General features: G+C 39.9%; 1 protein-coding gene across 8 annotated transcripts in view; it reads left to right on the top strand.

Moving 5' to 3' along the window:
* greb1l (GREB1 like retinoic acid receptor coactivator) overlaps nt 1–14824 on the top strand; it is a 293936-nt gene that overhangs the window by 264170 nt on the left and 14942 nt on the right. For 7 of the 8 annotated variants that reach the window (XM_063062702.1, XM_063062729.1, XM_063062664.1 and 4 more), the window contains 4 exons: nt 621–786; nt 6400–6630; nt 10312–10453; nt 13429–13629. In XM_063062702.1, the coding sequence (XP_062918772.1) occupies nt 621–786; nt 6400–6630; nt 10312–10453; nt 13429–13629 (740 nt within the window). The remainder of the gene's footprint in view (nt 1–620; nt 787–6399; nt 6631–10311; nt 10454–13428; nt 13630–14824) is intronic. The other variant, XM_063062718.1, reaches the window with a different exon arrangement.

The following is a 14824-nucleotide window of genomic DNA, read 5'->3' as shown; positions in this document are numbered from 1 at the left end:
CATGGTTGCATTTGATTGGCTATATTGGGTAGGCCATGTTGTTCAGATGCCCAGCATTGGTCTTCTGGAACTGACAACTTATTTCAAGCTTTGCCTTGAGGAGAGATTACCAAGCAGGCAGGGGAGAAAGGTGTGCTCAAAACCTCCTTTAAAAATTGCAACATCCTCAAAAATTACTGGGAATCTGCACCTCTAACTATTCAAAGCAGGGAAGGAATATTCAGGATGTTATTGAGAAAATGAAGGCTATAGAAGCCCTGCATTAGCAGTAAAAGGAATGCCCATCAGCTATCACCTGTCCCATCAATGCCCAATTGGAGTGGAAGTAAGTCATCCTCAATCATGAAGAAGATGATTGTTTCCATAACCTCTGATATCCTTCCCTACATGGCCATTTGATTAACACTTACTCTATATGTATAATAATGTGTTAAGAAATAAAGAAAGCTTAACAAGTATAGTTAATAACAATTACATGCTGTGAAGTTGAATTGATATGAGTGTAACTAAATTATTTTAAAATTGACTTTCAGCTTAAAATTATATTTTTTTTCCTCTGGAATTGTGGAGGAAAACGACATTATGTATTGAGCATTGATATGTGTGTGTGACCCCTTCAGGTGCTGCCCACTTTCTAATCAAAGAGCTTTCATACCACAACTTGGAATTGGAAAGAAATCGGCAGGAAGAGATAGGAGTCAAGCGACAGTGTGTTTGGCCATTTATACTGGTCATGGATGACTCTTGTGTCCTTTGGAATCTTCATAATATGCAGGAATTGCCCAGGTGAGAAAGGTGAATGTGGCACTGTTTTCATGTCCGCAGACAGCTTTTTGAGAGGCTATGACTGATCTCAAGCTTTGCAAGTATCCCCCAAGTCAGCAGTTACAGTGGTATGCAAAAGTTTGGGCACCCCTGGTCAAAATTTCTGTTACTGTGAATAGTTAAGTGAGTAGAAGATGAACTGATCTTCAAAAGTCATAAAGTTAAAGATGAAACATTCTTTTCAACATTTTAAGCAAGATTAGTGAATTATTTTTGTTTTGTACAATTTTAGAGTGAAAAAAAGGAAAGGAGCACCATGTAAAAATTTGGGCACCCCAAGAGATTTGAGCTCTCAGATAACTTTTACCAAGGTCTCAGCCCTTAATTAGCTTGTTAGGGCTATGGCTTGTTCACAGTCATTGTTAGGAAAGGCCAGGTGATGCAAATTTCAAAGCTTTACAAGTACCCTGACTCCTCAAACCTTGTCCCAACAATCAGCAGCTATGGGCTCCTCTAAGCAGCTGCCTAGCACTCTGAAAATTAAAATAAATGATGCCCATAAAGCATAGAAACATAGAAAATAGGTGCAGGAGTAGGCCCTTCGAGCCTGCACCGCCATTCAGTATGATCATGGCTGATCATCCAACTCAGAACCCTGTACCAGCCTTCCTTCCATACCCCCTGATCCCTTTAGCCGCAAGGGCCATATCTAACTCCCTCTTAAATATCGCCAGTGAACTGGCCTCAACTGTTTCCTGTGGCAGAGAATTCCACAGATTCACCACTCTCTGTGTGAAGAAGTTTTTCCTAATCTCGGTCCTAAAAGGCTTCCCCTTTATCCTCAAACTGTGACCCCTCATTCTGGACTTCCCCAACATCGGGAACAATCTTCCTGCATCTAGCCTGTCCAATTCTTTTAGGATTTTATACATTTCAATAAGATCCCCCCTCAATCTTCTAAATTCCAATGAATATAAGCCTAGTCGATCCAGTCTTTAATCATGTGAAAGTCCTGCCATCCCAGGAATCAATCTGGTGAACCTTCTTTGTACTCCCTCTATGGCAAGGATGTCTTTCCTCAGATTAGGGGACCAAAACTGCACACAGTACTCCAGGTGTGGTCTCACCAAGGCCTTGTACAACTGCAGTAGTACCTCCCTGCTCCTGTACTCGAATGCCAGCATACCATTCGCCTTTTTCATCGCCTGCTGTACCTGCATGCCCACATTCAATGACTGGTGTATAATGACACCCAGGTCTCGTTGCACCTCCAGTTTTCCTAATCGGCCACCATTCAGATAATAATCTGTTTTCCTATTTTTGCCACCAAAGTGGATAACCTCACATTTATCCACATTAATCTGCATCTGCCATGAATTTGCCCACTCACCTAACCAATCCAAGTCACCCTGCATCCTCTTAGCATCCTCCTCACAGCTAACACTGCCGCCCAGCTTCATGTCATCCGCAAACTTGGAGATGCTGCATTTAATTCCCTCATCTAAGTCATTAATATATATTGTAAACAACTGGGGTCCCAGCACTGAACCTTGCAGTACCCCACGAGTCACTGCCTGCCATTCTGAAAAGGTCCTGTTTATTCCCACTCTTTGCTTCCTGTCTGCCAACCAATTCTCTATCCACATCAATACCTTGCCCACAATACCGTGTGCTTTGAGTTTGCACACTAATCTCCTGTGTGGGACCTTGTCAAAAGCCTTTTGAAAATCCAAATATACCACATCCACTGGTTCTCCCCTATCCACTCTACTAGTTACATCCTCAAAAAATTCTGTGAGATTCGTCAGACATGATTTTCCTTTCACAAATCCATGCTGACGTTGTCCGATGATTTCACCGCTTTCCAAATGTGCTGTTATCACATCTTTGATAACTGACTCTAGCATTTTCCCCACCACCGATGTTAGGCTAACTGGTCTATAATACCCCAGTTTCTCTCTCCCTCCTTTTTTAAAAAGTGGGGTTATATTAGCGACCCTCCAATCCTCAGGAACTAGTCCAGAATCTAAAGAGTTTTGAAAAATTATCACTAATGCATCCTCTATTTCTTGGGCTACTTCCTTAAGCACTCTGGGATGCAGACCATGTGGCCCTGGGGATTTATCTGCCTTTAATCCCTTCAATTTACCTAACACCACTTCCCTACTAACATGTATTTTCCTCAGTTTCTCCATCTCACTAGACCCTCTGTCCCCTATTATTTCCGGAAGATTATTTATGTCCTCCTTAGTGAAGACAGAACCAAAGTAGTTATTCAATTGGTCTGCCATGTCCTTGCTCCCCATAATCAATTCACCTGTTTCTGTCTGTAGGGGACCTACATTTGTCTTAGCCAGTCTTTTTCTTTTCACATATCTATAAAAGCTTTTACAGTCTGTTTTTATGTTCCCTGCCAGTTTTCTCTCATAATCTTTTTTCCCTTTCCTAATTAAGCCCTCTGTCCTCCTCTGCTGGACTCTGAATTTCTCCCAGTCCTCAGGTGAGCCACCCTTTCTGACTAATTTGTATGCTTCTTCTTTGGAATTGATACTATCCCTAATTTCCCTTGTCAGCCACTGGTGCACTACCTTCCCTGATTTATTCTTTTGCCAACTGGGATGAACAATTGTTGTAGTTCATCCATGTGATCTTTAAATGCTTGCCATTGCAGATCCACCGTCAACCCTTTATGTGTCATTTGCCAGTATACCTTAGCTAATTCACGTCACATACCTTCAAAGTTACCCCTCTTTAAGTTCAGAACCTTTGTTTCTGAATTAACTATGTCACTCTCCATCTTAATGAAGAATTCCACCATATTATGGTCACTCTTACCCAAGGGGCCTCTCACGACAAGATTGCTAATTAACCCTTCCTCATTGCTCAATACCCAGTCTAGAATGGCCTGTTCTCTAGTTGGTTCCTCGACATGTTGGTTCAAAAAAACCATCCCGCATACATTCCAAGAAATCCTCTTCCTCAGCACCCTTACCAATTTGGTTCACCCAATCTATATGTTGATGAAGTCACCCATTATAACTGCTGTTCCTTTATTGCACGCATTTCTAAGTTCCTGTTTAATACCATCCCCAACCTCACTACTACTGTTAGGTGGCCTGTACACAACTCCCACCAGCGTTTTCTGCCCCTCAGTGTTATGCAGCTCTACCCATATCGATTCCACATCCTCCCGGCTAATGTCCTTCCTTTCTATTGTGCTAATCTCCTCTCTAACCAGCAACGCTACCCCACCTCCTTTTCTTTCATGTCCATCCCTCCTGAATATTGAATATCCCTGAATGTTGAGCTCCCATCCTTGGTCACCCTGGAGCCATGTCTCTGTGATCCCAACTATATCATTTTCATTAATAACAATCTGCACTTTTAATTCATCCACCTTGTTACGAATGCTCCTTGCAGTGACACACAAAGCCTTCAGGCTTGCTTTTACAACACTCTTAGCCCTTATACAATTATGTTGAAAAGTGGCCCTTTTTGATTTTTGCCCTGGATTTGCAGGAGAAGTCTATAAGAAGATAACAAAGCATTTTCAGGTAGCTGTTTCCTCAGTTCGTAATGTAATTAAGAAATGGCAGTTAACAGGATTGGTGGAGGTCAAGTTGAGGTCTGGAAGCCCAAGAAAATTTTCTGAGAGAGCTGCTCGTAGGATTGCTAGAAAGGCAAATGAAAACCCCCGTTTGACTGCAAAAGACCTTCAGGAAGATGTAGCAGACTCTGGACACCTGCACAAATATGGCCTTCATGGAAGAGTCATCAGAAGAAAACCTTTCCTGCATCCTCACCACAACATTCAGCGTCAGAAGTTTGCAAAGGAACATCTAAACAAGCCTGATGCATTTTGAAAGCAAGTCTTGTGGACTGATGAAGTTAAAATAGAACTTTTTGGCCGCAATGAGCAAAGGTATGTTTGGAGAAAAAAGGGTGCAGAATTTCATGAGGAGAACACTTCTCCAACTGTTAAGCGCGGGGATGGATCAATCATGCTTTGAGTTTGTGTTGCAGCCAGTGGCACGGGAAACATTTCACTGGTAGAGGGAAGAATGAATTCAATTAAATACCAGCAAATTCTGGAAGCAAACATCACACCGTCTGTAAAAAAAGCTGACAATGAAAAGAGGATGGCTTCTACAACAGGGTAATGATCCTAAACACACCTCAAAATCCACAATGGACAACCTCAAGAGCGCAAGTTGAAGGTTTTGCCATGGCCCTCACAGTCCCCCGACCTAAACATCATCGAAAATCTGTGGAAAGACTTCAAAAGAGCAGTGCATGCAAGACGGTCCAAGAATCTCACAGAACTAGAAGCCTTTTGCCAGGAAGAATGGGCGAAAATCCCCCAGACAAGAATTGAAAGATTCTTGGCTGGCTACAGAAAGCGTTTACAAGCTGTGATAGTGCCAAAGTGGGTGTTACTAAGTACTGACCATGCAGGGTGCCCAAACATTTGCTTTGGGCCCTTTTCCTTTTTTGTTATTTTGAAACTGTAAAAGATGGAAATAAAATAAGTAATCTTGCTTGAAATATTAAAGAAATGTGTCATCTTTAACTTTATGCCTTTTGGAAATCAGTTCATCTTTTACTCGCTTAGCTATTCGCAGTAACAGAAATTTTGACCAGGGTGCCCAAACTTTTGCATGCCACCGTACGTGGTACCTTAGAAGCTCCATTTTGTTTTTCTGTTGCTGGCTACTCTGCCATTCTGTATTCGTTTAATTGATCAATTCCTTTGTTCTCCTTTGAACTAAAAGACTTAACTCTCATGGTTAGTTATTCTCTCGCTGGAAGATGTTTATCCCTCTGTTTGATATTACCCAGATTAGCAATCACAAAATAAAAATTAATGATTGTAAGATTGAAAATAAATGATGCATCATCAGTATCATGAGGAAAATTTTCTAAAATGACTTCTGTATTGATAACCTTGATTGAATCAACACTATGGCCTTTGCACAGTGTTATTCACAGACAGTAGATACTGTGTTATAATATCATGCTTGTGAAATCAGTTAGGAAACTTCCTTCTAACACTGATTTTGAATTGAGTATCTGTACAAGACTGAGGCAAGTAGATTAGAACCAGATCAGTAATTTGCATCCAATCCTACTTTATATACCATCCTTTTAGTACATCAATGAAACTGTTCCCTTCTCCAACACCAACACAGGCAACAATGTCAAGTTCATACAATACTGGACACAGTTTTGTGCTGTTGCCTTGTATTCATAAGGAGTTTGATACCGATTTTCCAGGCCTTTAAATTTATTGCCATTGTGACAGCCTAGTAGAGAGACTTTGATTCCTATGGTTTGGATGGAATTGATTCCAGGACTTGGTAATGAATGATCAGTGTGTTAAACAACAATGAAGACTATAAGATTTGCAAGTATATATTCTGCCTCTTGGTTCTCCTTTAATATCTAAAAGAAAGTTTAAGTACAATTAGTCAATGGATTACTTTTATTTTTACACAGGCAAATGAAACAGGCACTTCATACTGTTGAGAATTCACAGACAGTACAGAAATAAAACTTGGATGATTTCTGTGTAAAAACTGTTCTGGTGTTAGGAAAATACATGCGAAAAATAATCAAACTGACATTTCTTTTAAGCAGTGAAACTAAAGAACCTGCGGTTTCCACAAAGAATGTTTCCTTGAAGTTCTTAATGCAACACATTGAAGCCACACCAAAGATTACTCATTATGCACTCTGTGGGATTCAAAAGTGGAACAGCAAACTGACTGCTGGAAAAATGCGGACTCCATTCTCTCGCTGCCACATACATGATTTTATATTCCTCAATGTTGATCTGACACAAAACGTACAATATGATCTGAACAGGTAAGCTTTGCACAATGAGCAAAGGGGAAAAAAACATTAGAAACTCTTAATCCACTCTCAAAAAGGCCAGGGGATAGGGGACCAGGGGTCCATAAGACCATAAGACAAAGGAGCAGAAGTAGGCCATTCGGCCCATCGAGTCTGCTCCGCCATTTTATCACGAGCTGATCCATTTTATCCTATTTAGTCCCACTGCCCCGCCTTCTCACCATAACCTTTGATGCCCTGGCTACTCAGATACCTCCACTGCTGCCCGTGGCAACAAATTCCATAGATTCACCACCCTCTGACTAAAAAATTTTTTTTGCATTTCTGTTCTGAAAGGGCGCCCTTCAATCCTGAAGTCATGCCCTCTCGTACTAGACTCCCCCATCATGGGAAACAACTTTGCCACATCCACTCTGTCCATGCCTTTTAACATTCGAAATGTTTCTATGAGGTCTCCCCTCATTCTTCTAAACTCCAAGGATTACAGTCCAAGAGCGGACAAACATTCCTCATATGTTAACCCTCTCATTCCCGGAATCATTCTAGTGAATCTTCTCTGTACCCTCTCCAACGTCAGCACATCCTTAGGGTCCATTCATTAGGTTTTATTCACACTTTGATTTAAACTGCAGAATCAGAAGGGACGGAGGATGGGAGTAGATCTGCGGTGGCCAACAAACTGTTCTGTCCTTGACACTGTGAGGATAGATAAGTGTACATTTGTGATTTCATCTGCAAAGTACTGAAACTGGCAGCTTGCTAGACAACTGAGGAGAGACTGGGAATTCAACCTGAAGCCTAAAGTTTCAGACGATAATTCTATTCTTCATTGTCTTAATTCACTAGTGCATGGGGCAGCTGCAGCTATCTAACTATTTAGAAGCAATGTAAAAAAAAAGTTCCATATACATTGCTCTGGTTTTGAAAAAAAAATGGAAATTGCTTGAAGTGATCAAAAATCAGCAAGGTTGTCTGAAGAAAGAAACAGTTATTATCTCAGATACACGTTACAGAATTTAAGATAGCTTTTGTTATCTCTTTTGCATTTGCTATATTAAAAATGTAAAAAATATATCAATACATTTTACTGCATAAAGTATCAATAATTTTCAAAAGAATTTCTTAATTCTACATTTTAAGATTTATCATTTCAACTCCCATTATCCATTCTTGAAATCCATCCTTGATAGCCTTCATGGAATTTGCTACTCCTGGTGTGAAAGTTTCAATAAATTGCAGAAACTCCCAGCCTCCAAAGGACTGATAGGAGGGATGGATGAGTTTCAGATTGTCATTCACTTTGCAATCCTGAACTGTTGTGAGTCAGGTTTGAAAAGATGATGCCTTGTTGTAGATTCCTGAATACAACTCAACATCATACTTCCTGTCCTATAATCAATCCATTAAACATTGATATCATACTGGGGACTTGCCAATATAATTTTGCTGACTGATACTCAAAACTGGATGCAGTTGTAATCCAACTGCAGCTGATCATGACTGGTAAGGATTCTTGAGATACAGAATTATATTTTGATTGCACTTTTAACATTTTTACCGTATGAATACACTTGTTCTTTTGTGATTTGTATAAAAAGGATACCTAAGTACCTTTCTTCATCACAACTCTTGTTTCGTCACCATCAGCAAAATATTCTGCATTTAATTCAAGCTTTGTTTTTACATTGTACAATGAGATAAAGTTAGTTTTGTTTTTCTGGTAACATTGCAAATAGCAAAGTATATTTTTAGTTTAATATTATTTTAAATGTCAGTTCAATAGCTTAGTTTTTCTTCAGGTTTAAGCCATATTTCTAATAAATTATAATATGTATGCAACCTTCTTGGCCGGCTGGTGGCATAGTGGCATCAGCGCCAGACTTTGGGGCGAAGGTTCCCAAGTTCAAATCCAGCCAGCTCCCTTGCACGCTTTCCATCCGTACTGGGTTGAACGTCAAGCTAGCAACTCGACCTTGTAAAAATAAGAAAGCCTGCTAAAAAAAATGCCACATGACAGCGTCCCAATGACTCCGCTTGGAGTTAAGGTCTTTCTTCTTCTTCTTCTTTTATGCAACCTTCTAGATTAGACATTCCTGAAGACTGCCCTTACCTTCTTGTTTTTCAGTATTGTGCCAGTGACACTGAGCACTTTCATCTAGTGCTAAAGCTTTTTTAATTTAAATTTTTTAAAATTTAAAATATGATACATCTGCAAAATTTATTTCTGCTTTTAAGACTCCAGCTGTTTAGCTATGGTTTGTTTACTCACTGATCTTCCAGAGATTATGTAATTCACTTTATAAAACAGTGATTATCTCATTGACACAAGAGATTCAGTAGATGCCAGAAACTCAGAGTAACACTGGAAATTCAGAGGAACTCAGCAGGTCAAGCTATGGAAATAAATTAACAGTTGACATTTCACTCTAAGACCCTTCATTCAGTCTTGATGAAGGGTCTCAGGCTGAAACATTGAATGTTTATTCATTTTCATAGGAAGGGAGAAGAAGCCAGAATAAGGTGGTGGGGCAAGGAGAAGGAATACCAGCTAGAAGAGGTACCAGGTGGGTGGGGGAGGTTAGATGAAGTAAGAAGTGGAAGCTAATAGGTGGAAAAGTTAATGGGCTGGAGAAGGAGGAGTCTAATTAGAAAGGAGAAATGGAAGGAAGCAGGGCACCCAGGAGAGGTGATAGGGAGGTGAGAAAAAGAGAAGATGTGGGGAATGGAAGAAGAGGGAAAGTGGAGGGGGAAAAATTACTGGAAGTTAGAGAAATCAATGTTCATGCGGTTAGGTTGGAGGCTACTCAGACGGAATATGAGGCGTTGTTCCTCTAACCTGAGAGTAGCCTCATCATGACAGTAGAGGAGGCCATGGACTGGGCATGTCAGAATGGGAGTTGGGAGTTAAAATGGTTGGCCACTGGAAAATCCTGCTTTTTGCAGATGGAGCGAAGGTGCATGACAATGCAGTCTCCAGTTACATCAGGTCTCACCAATGTAGAGGAGACTGCATTGGAAGCATCGGATACAGTAGATAACCCCAACCGATTTGCAGCCGAAGTGTTGCCTTGCCTGGAAGGACTGGGGTCCTGAATGGAGGTGAGGGAGGAGGTGAATGGGCAGATGTAGCCTTTTTTTTTCTCTGAGTGACCTTGTGGAAATCAGAGAGAGGGAGGGAGGTAAAGGTGTGTTTGGTGGTAGGGTCCTGATGGAGATGGCAGAAGTTGCGAAGAGTGATGTGCTGGATGCGGAGGCTGTTGTAGCTGCACATAGAAAGGGGAGGCATCACCATGCCAGTGTAATCCATCTGCAGGCAAGTTGCAATGATTTCTCTAATCTAGTTTTTTGTACTGTAACTTTAGCATTGCTCACCTCCATGTGGTGAAGGGGTGAAGAGATTTGCTTTATTTTTAAAAAGTTTGATATTTTGGGGAATGTGGGGCCCTGTTATGTACCATAAAACAACTGTCTCATGTCCAGATAATGTTGTCGTTTTATTCTGGCATTGGGTATCAGAAAGTTGTTGCCAGGAAGTAAAATTTAAAACAAACAACAGTGCAATCAGCTCATCCAAGTAATGAAGCCCTTTAGAGTTCTTTGTAAATAATGTTTCTCTAATAAGTTTATATCCCCCTGCAAATCTTCAACTGTGACTAAAAAGTATAAGGAATTAAAACTACCTTGTTCCAACAGATATACCTGTGAAGACATTGACTTCAATCTACGGACAAATAGTAGTGGCTTACTCCTTTGTCGGTTCAATCACTTCAGTCTCATGAAGAAATGTATTCAGGTTGGAGGACACAAAGATTTTGTTATAAAGCCTAAGGTCATGGTAAGGAATATTCTGAGATAATTCATCATGTTAACATAGTCTTAATTCTAAGCAATATTTAATATTGAACCTATCTGAGAGGCTTTAAGATGTAGCCTCCATGTAAAAGGAAAAATTAAAAAATAAATTCGGTATTTTTTTTGTATCTCCCACATTTTAAAAAGCAGATTGAATGAGACTCCACCTAACAGTTTATTCTCAGTGCTAGGGTGACTGAGCAACAGCAATTAATGAACACAAGAGAATCCTGCTGATGCTGGAAATCCAGAGCAACACACACAAAATACTGGAGGAAATCAGCAGGTCAGGCCACATCTATGGAAAGAGTCGACATTTCGGTCAGAGACCCTACATCAATACTGGATGAAGGGTCCTGACGTAGGGTCTCGGCCTGAAACGTCGACTGTTTGTTCATTTCCAACAGTAATTAATACTTATCACCCACTAAAAGTTTATGTAGACTTCCAAATACTGCAACTTCTCACTGAAGCACAGTGAGATCAACTTTTCATGAAGCTACTAATAGAGTAATTTGGGTAGGAACACTTGGATGTCTGGATTTAGCTAGATGTCCACAAATTGAATATATTATACAGTCTGCATACTATTAGCAGCAGATGTCATTGTCACCATCTGGGACATGCCCTGGTTTCATTACTACCATCGGGGAAGAGGTGCAGAAGCCTGAAGATTCACACTTAAATGATTTGGCAAAAGCTTCTTTTCCTCTGCCATCAGGTTTCTGAATGGTTCTTGAGTAGTACTACTTCATTATTCCAGTTTTTGCATTATTTAGTTATTGTGTAATTTATAGTAATTATATGTCTTTACACTGAACTACTGCTGCAGAACAACAAATTTCACATCATATGAGTCAGTAATAATAAACCGTATTCTGAAACTGGTTTTGACAGAAAGGTCTGGCCCAGTCACTGTAAATTCTAACATTAATTCAGGTTTCAGATGAGGTTTGAATTATTCTGTATATATGCTACTCCACCAGGAATGTGGAAACTATGTAAAACTAGCTGAAATTTTTCAGAACAACTAGGTAAGTTGCTACACTCTATTATATAAGACATTTATAAATTCAGTCAGACAATGTAGTTCTGTATTGAGGGAGAATGGCAGCTTTCAGATGAGACATTAAACTAGGGTCCTGTCTGTTGAATGTCAAACATGAGAAGAGTAGTAAGCTCCAGTGCCTTGGTCGGTATTAATTCCTGAACTACTGTAGTAGGTGAGCTTCATTTGGTCTCAGACAAGCTGATGGAGGCATTGCAGAAGCACTGTGAGGGAGATGTGCACAGGGAGACAGCTTTCTTGCCTGTTTCTTCTGAAGCCATTTCCTGCCCTGTCATTTTTAGAGAACCAACATACTTATGATTGAGAAGAAAGCTTGGACATGTTGAAAACCGGAAAAGCATAAAGCAATACACATGTATTAATATGAAATTTGGATTGAAAATAAAGGGAGCCTCATGATCACAAGAATTATTTAAGGTCTTTTTGGTTTTTTATGGATTGGAATGGCAGTGTATGCTTTAGCACTCAGCAACTGTTAATTACTTTGACCATGCTTTCAACTAGTATGTAAATGGCATTGAAAATACTTGTTTTGTATTACAAGGCTGTACCCTGTTGGCTGATAGGAGATTTAAATGTCAGGTATGTTTCTGATACCTCAGCTTGCTTAATTAGAGATGATCATTTGCTGCAACTAGCCTTGGCTTTTTCAGCTATTATACAATTGGCAATGTGCTTAGCATAGAGTAAAGTGATCAATAATGATCACTTCCAGGTATCCTTCTTCCACTCCTGAAATTCAGCCAGGTACTTTCAAGCATGAGTCATGGTTACACATCTTGTGATCTGAGCAGTAAATATGTATCATCACTCCCAGGCAATGGTCCTTTTGGAGTATTGTGGCTAAAATTAGACCAGGTTGTCCTGGGCATGGCCGCTGTTGGGTTGTTGAACACTCGGAGGACATCTCTGTCTTTATCACTGCACTAGCTGGACTGGGACTTCAGCAAGGTCATTTTCATCCTTCCTTACACAATGTACCAAGATACCAAACCTTGCATCCACAACCCACAACCCACAACCCTTGGTCATCTTAGATCCTGAATTCCTGATCTCTCAAATTGCTCACCTTCAATCAGTAGTTCTCCTGTGTCACCAGATCTTGTCATCATTTGGCCCAGACCCTGATCAGAACTATAGGCAGTAGAGTAATCCTCCCTCACAGCTCAGTGACCAGGTTTCAATACTGACCTCAGGTGCAGTCTGTGTGGAGCGTCCATATTCTTAATGTGCAGCCAAGGTCTCCTCCCACATCCAAAAGATTGGTAGGTTAATTGGCGACTATACATTCCCACAGTGTGTAGGTAAGTGATAGAAACTTGGGAGAATTAATAACGGAAAAGTAGGGACAAAGTAAAATATTAGTGAGGGAATGGGATTGCTCTGTGAGCAAGCATGGGCTTCATAGTTTAAATGTCTTTTGGCAATATAGGGAATAGACAACCAATACTGGCTTCCTCTTGATCTACTAGTGACCTGGCATCAGTCCTGGTAGACGTATAGTTTGCAAAATGTGCATGGTGTTCGGCAGTACTGAAATCAGCAGCAGGAATCTCATCTCTAAAACTGTCATTGGCACGCTGCAGCGACAACTACTGAGTGTGTCTAGAGGGATACCACAAGGTTTTCAAATTGAAATAAAGAGTACTGTACCAGTGATACTCAGGAGCTCAGGCAGCATCTACGGAGAGCAACAGAGTTAAAACTTCAGGGCAGCAACATCAGATGTAGAGTCATTGGGTTCAAATGCTAGTTTTGTTTCTTTCTCTTGCAATGTTTCTTGACCTGCTGAATTTTCCCTGTATATTCGTGTTAAGTCAGAGTTTCTCAGTCTTGTTTTACTAATCTTCACTTGACCTGTTGATTGACAGCTTTCTCTTTACCCATAGGTGAGCGAAAGCCTCAATATGATTTCAGCCTCACAGTATGTCTGTGCTCCAGACAGTGAAAGCACAATGTTGGCTGCTCCTGCCCACTTTCTCCTGGAGAAATTCCTGCAACACACAAGTTACAAGCTGTTTCCTAAAGCTATAAACAACAGTAAGAATCCAGTGTTGTCTATTGACTGTTATATGAACCTGGGTCCTGAGGTGAGTTGTTACTTAAATCGATTTCTGCAATGAACTAGAATGTTACCTATCCATTGATCTGAGTTTAATCTGCTGTATAATTAACATTTATTAAGGATATTACTTCACAAATTAGTCTTGACAGGAGAGAATGAACATTAGTAGTACATTCTGAATGACCTAACAAAACAATAAATTGGACTTCAAATTCTCTGGCTACCACAGCACTTTTATGCGTTGCGTGAAAGAATATGATCATATCATATGCAGATTAAAGCCAGGATTTATTTCTGGATGTTTAATCCTCGTACTCTGTGTATGGCATATGTAAGCACAGAAGCCATTGGACATGCATGAGAAACAATTACCAAGCAACAATTGATTGGCATCTGCATGAAATCAAATTATTTAATGTAATGCAAGTTTCATCCTTCATGGTACCTTTTATTTAGTTTCTTAACATAGCTGCTTTTTAATGCACTTTTATATTAATATGTGGTCGAGTTGAACATCAAAATTGACGGTCAGCTTCCAATTGTAATATTTAATTATAAATATTTTAATATTTATAAACATCTGCATCTCAATTCATTTTGATGCCAGGTTTATTATTATGAAAATATTAAGCTGAGAAGTGTTGTGGAAAGGTAACTCAATGGCCCTGGGTAAGAAGCAAGGAGAGATATACAATGGATTCCGCTTAATTGGGACACATCAAGAGCAGTACATTTTGCCCCAGTTAGCCAAAGTGAAAACAGTTAAAAAGATTTTTTTTTAAAAAAAGGCAAATTGCTGTTTAGTGGAACAACAAATTATGTGAAATACAGAACAAATTAGAACACTACCAATACTAGTACAGTACTATAAAACTTTATTAGTTCCTAATAGTTAACAATGGAGAAATTTATCCAGTATACACTACTGTGTTTCTTTGACTGTAAATGAACAAAATCAGTGCAGGCACTTAGTGCAGATAATGGTCAGCCCTGGTACAAAGCTTTTGACAATTACATCCTCTAAATCTTCATTTTCATTGTAACATTCACTGTTGATACCTTCAAATTCTTCGTAGTTCTAAACTTACTAAGTGTTTCATTTTCACTCCCAGCCGTTTCTGGCATCTCCAAGCCTGAATGCTTGAAACCGCGGAGAGCAAAACAGTTCTGAATTGTCTTATTTCTTGGCAACTAACAGTGACAAAAATCACTGTTCTTGA

The sequence above is a fragment of the Mobula hypostoma genome, chromosome 1, assembly GCF_963921235.1.
Source record: "Mobula hypostoma chromosome 1, sMobHyp1.1, whole genome shotgun sequence".
Taxonomy (NCBI): domain Eukaryota; kingdom Metazoa; phylum Chordata; class Chondrichthyes; order Myliobatiformes; family Myliobatidae; genus Mobula; species Mobula hypostoma.
Note: the sequence above shows the minus strand (reverse complement) of the source record. Positions and strands in the feature narration are given on the sequence as shown.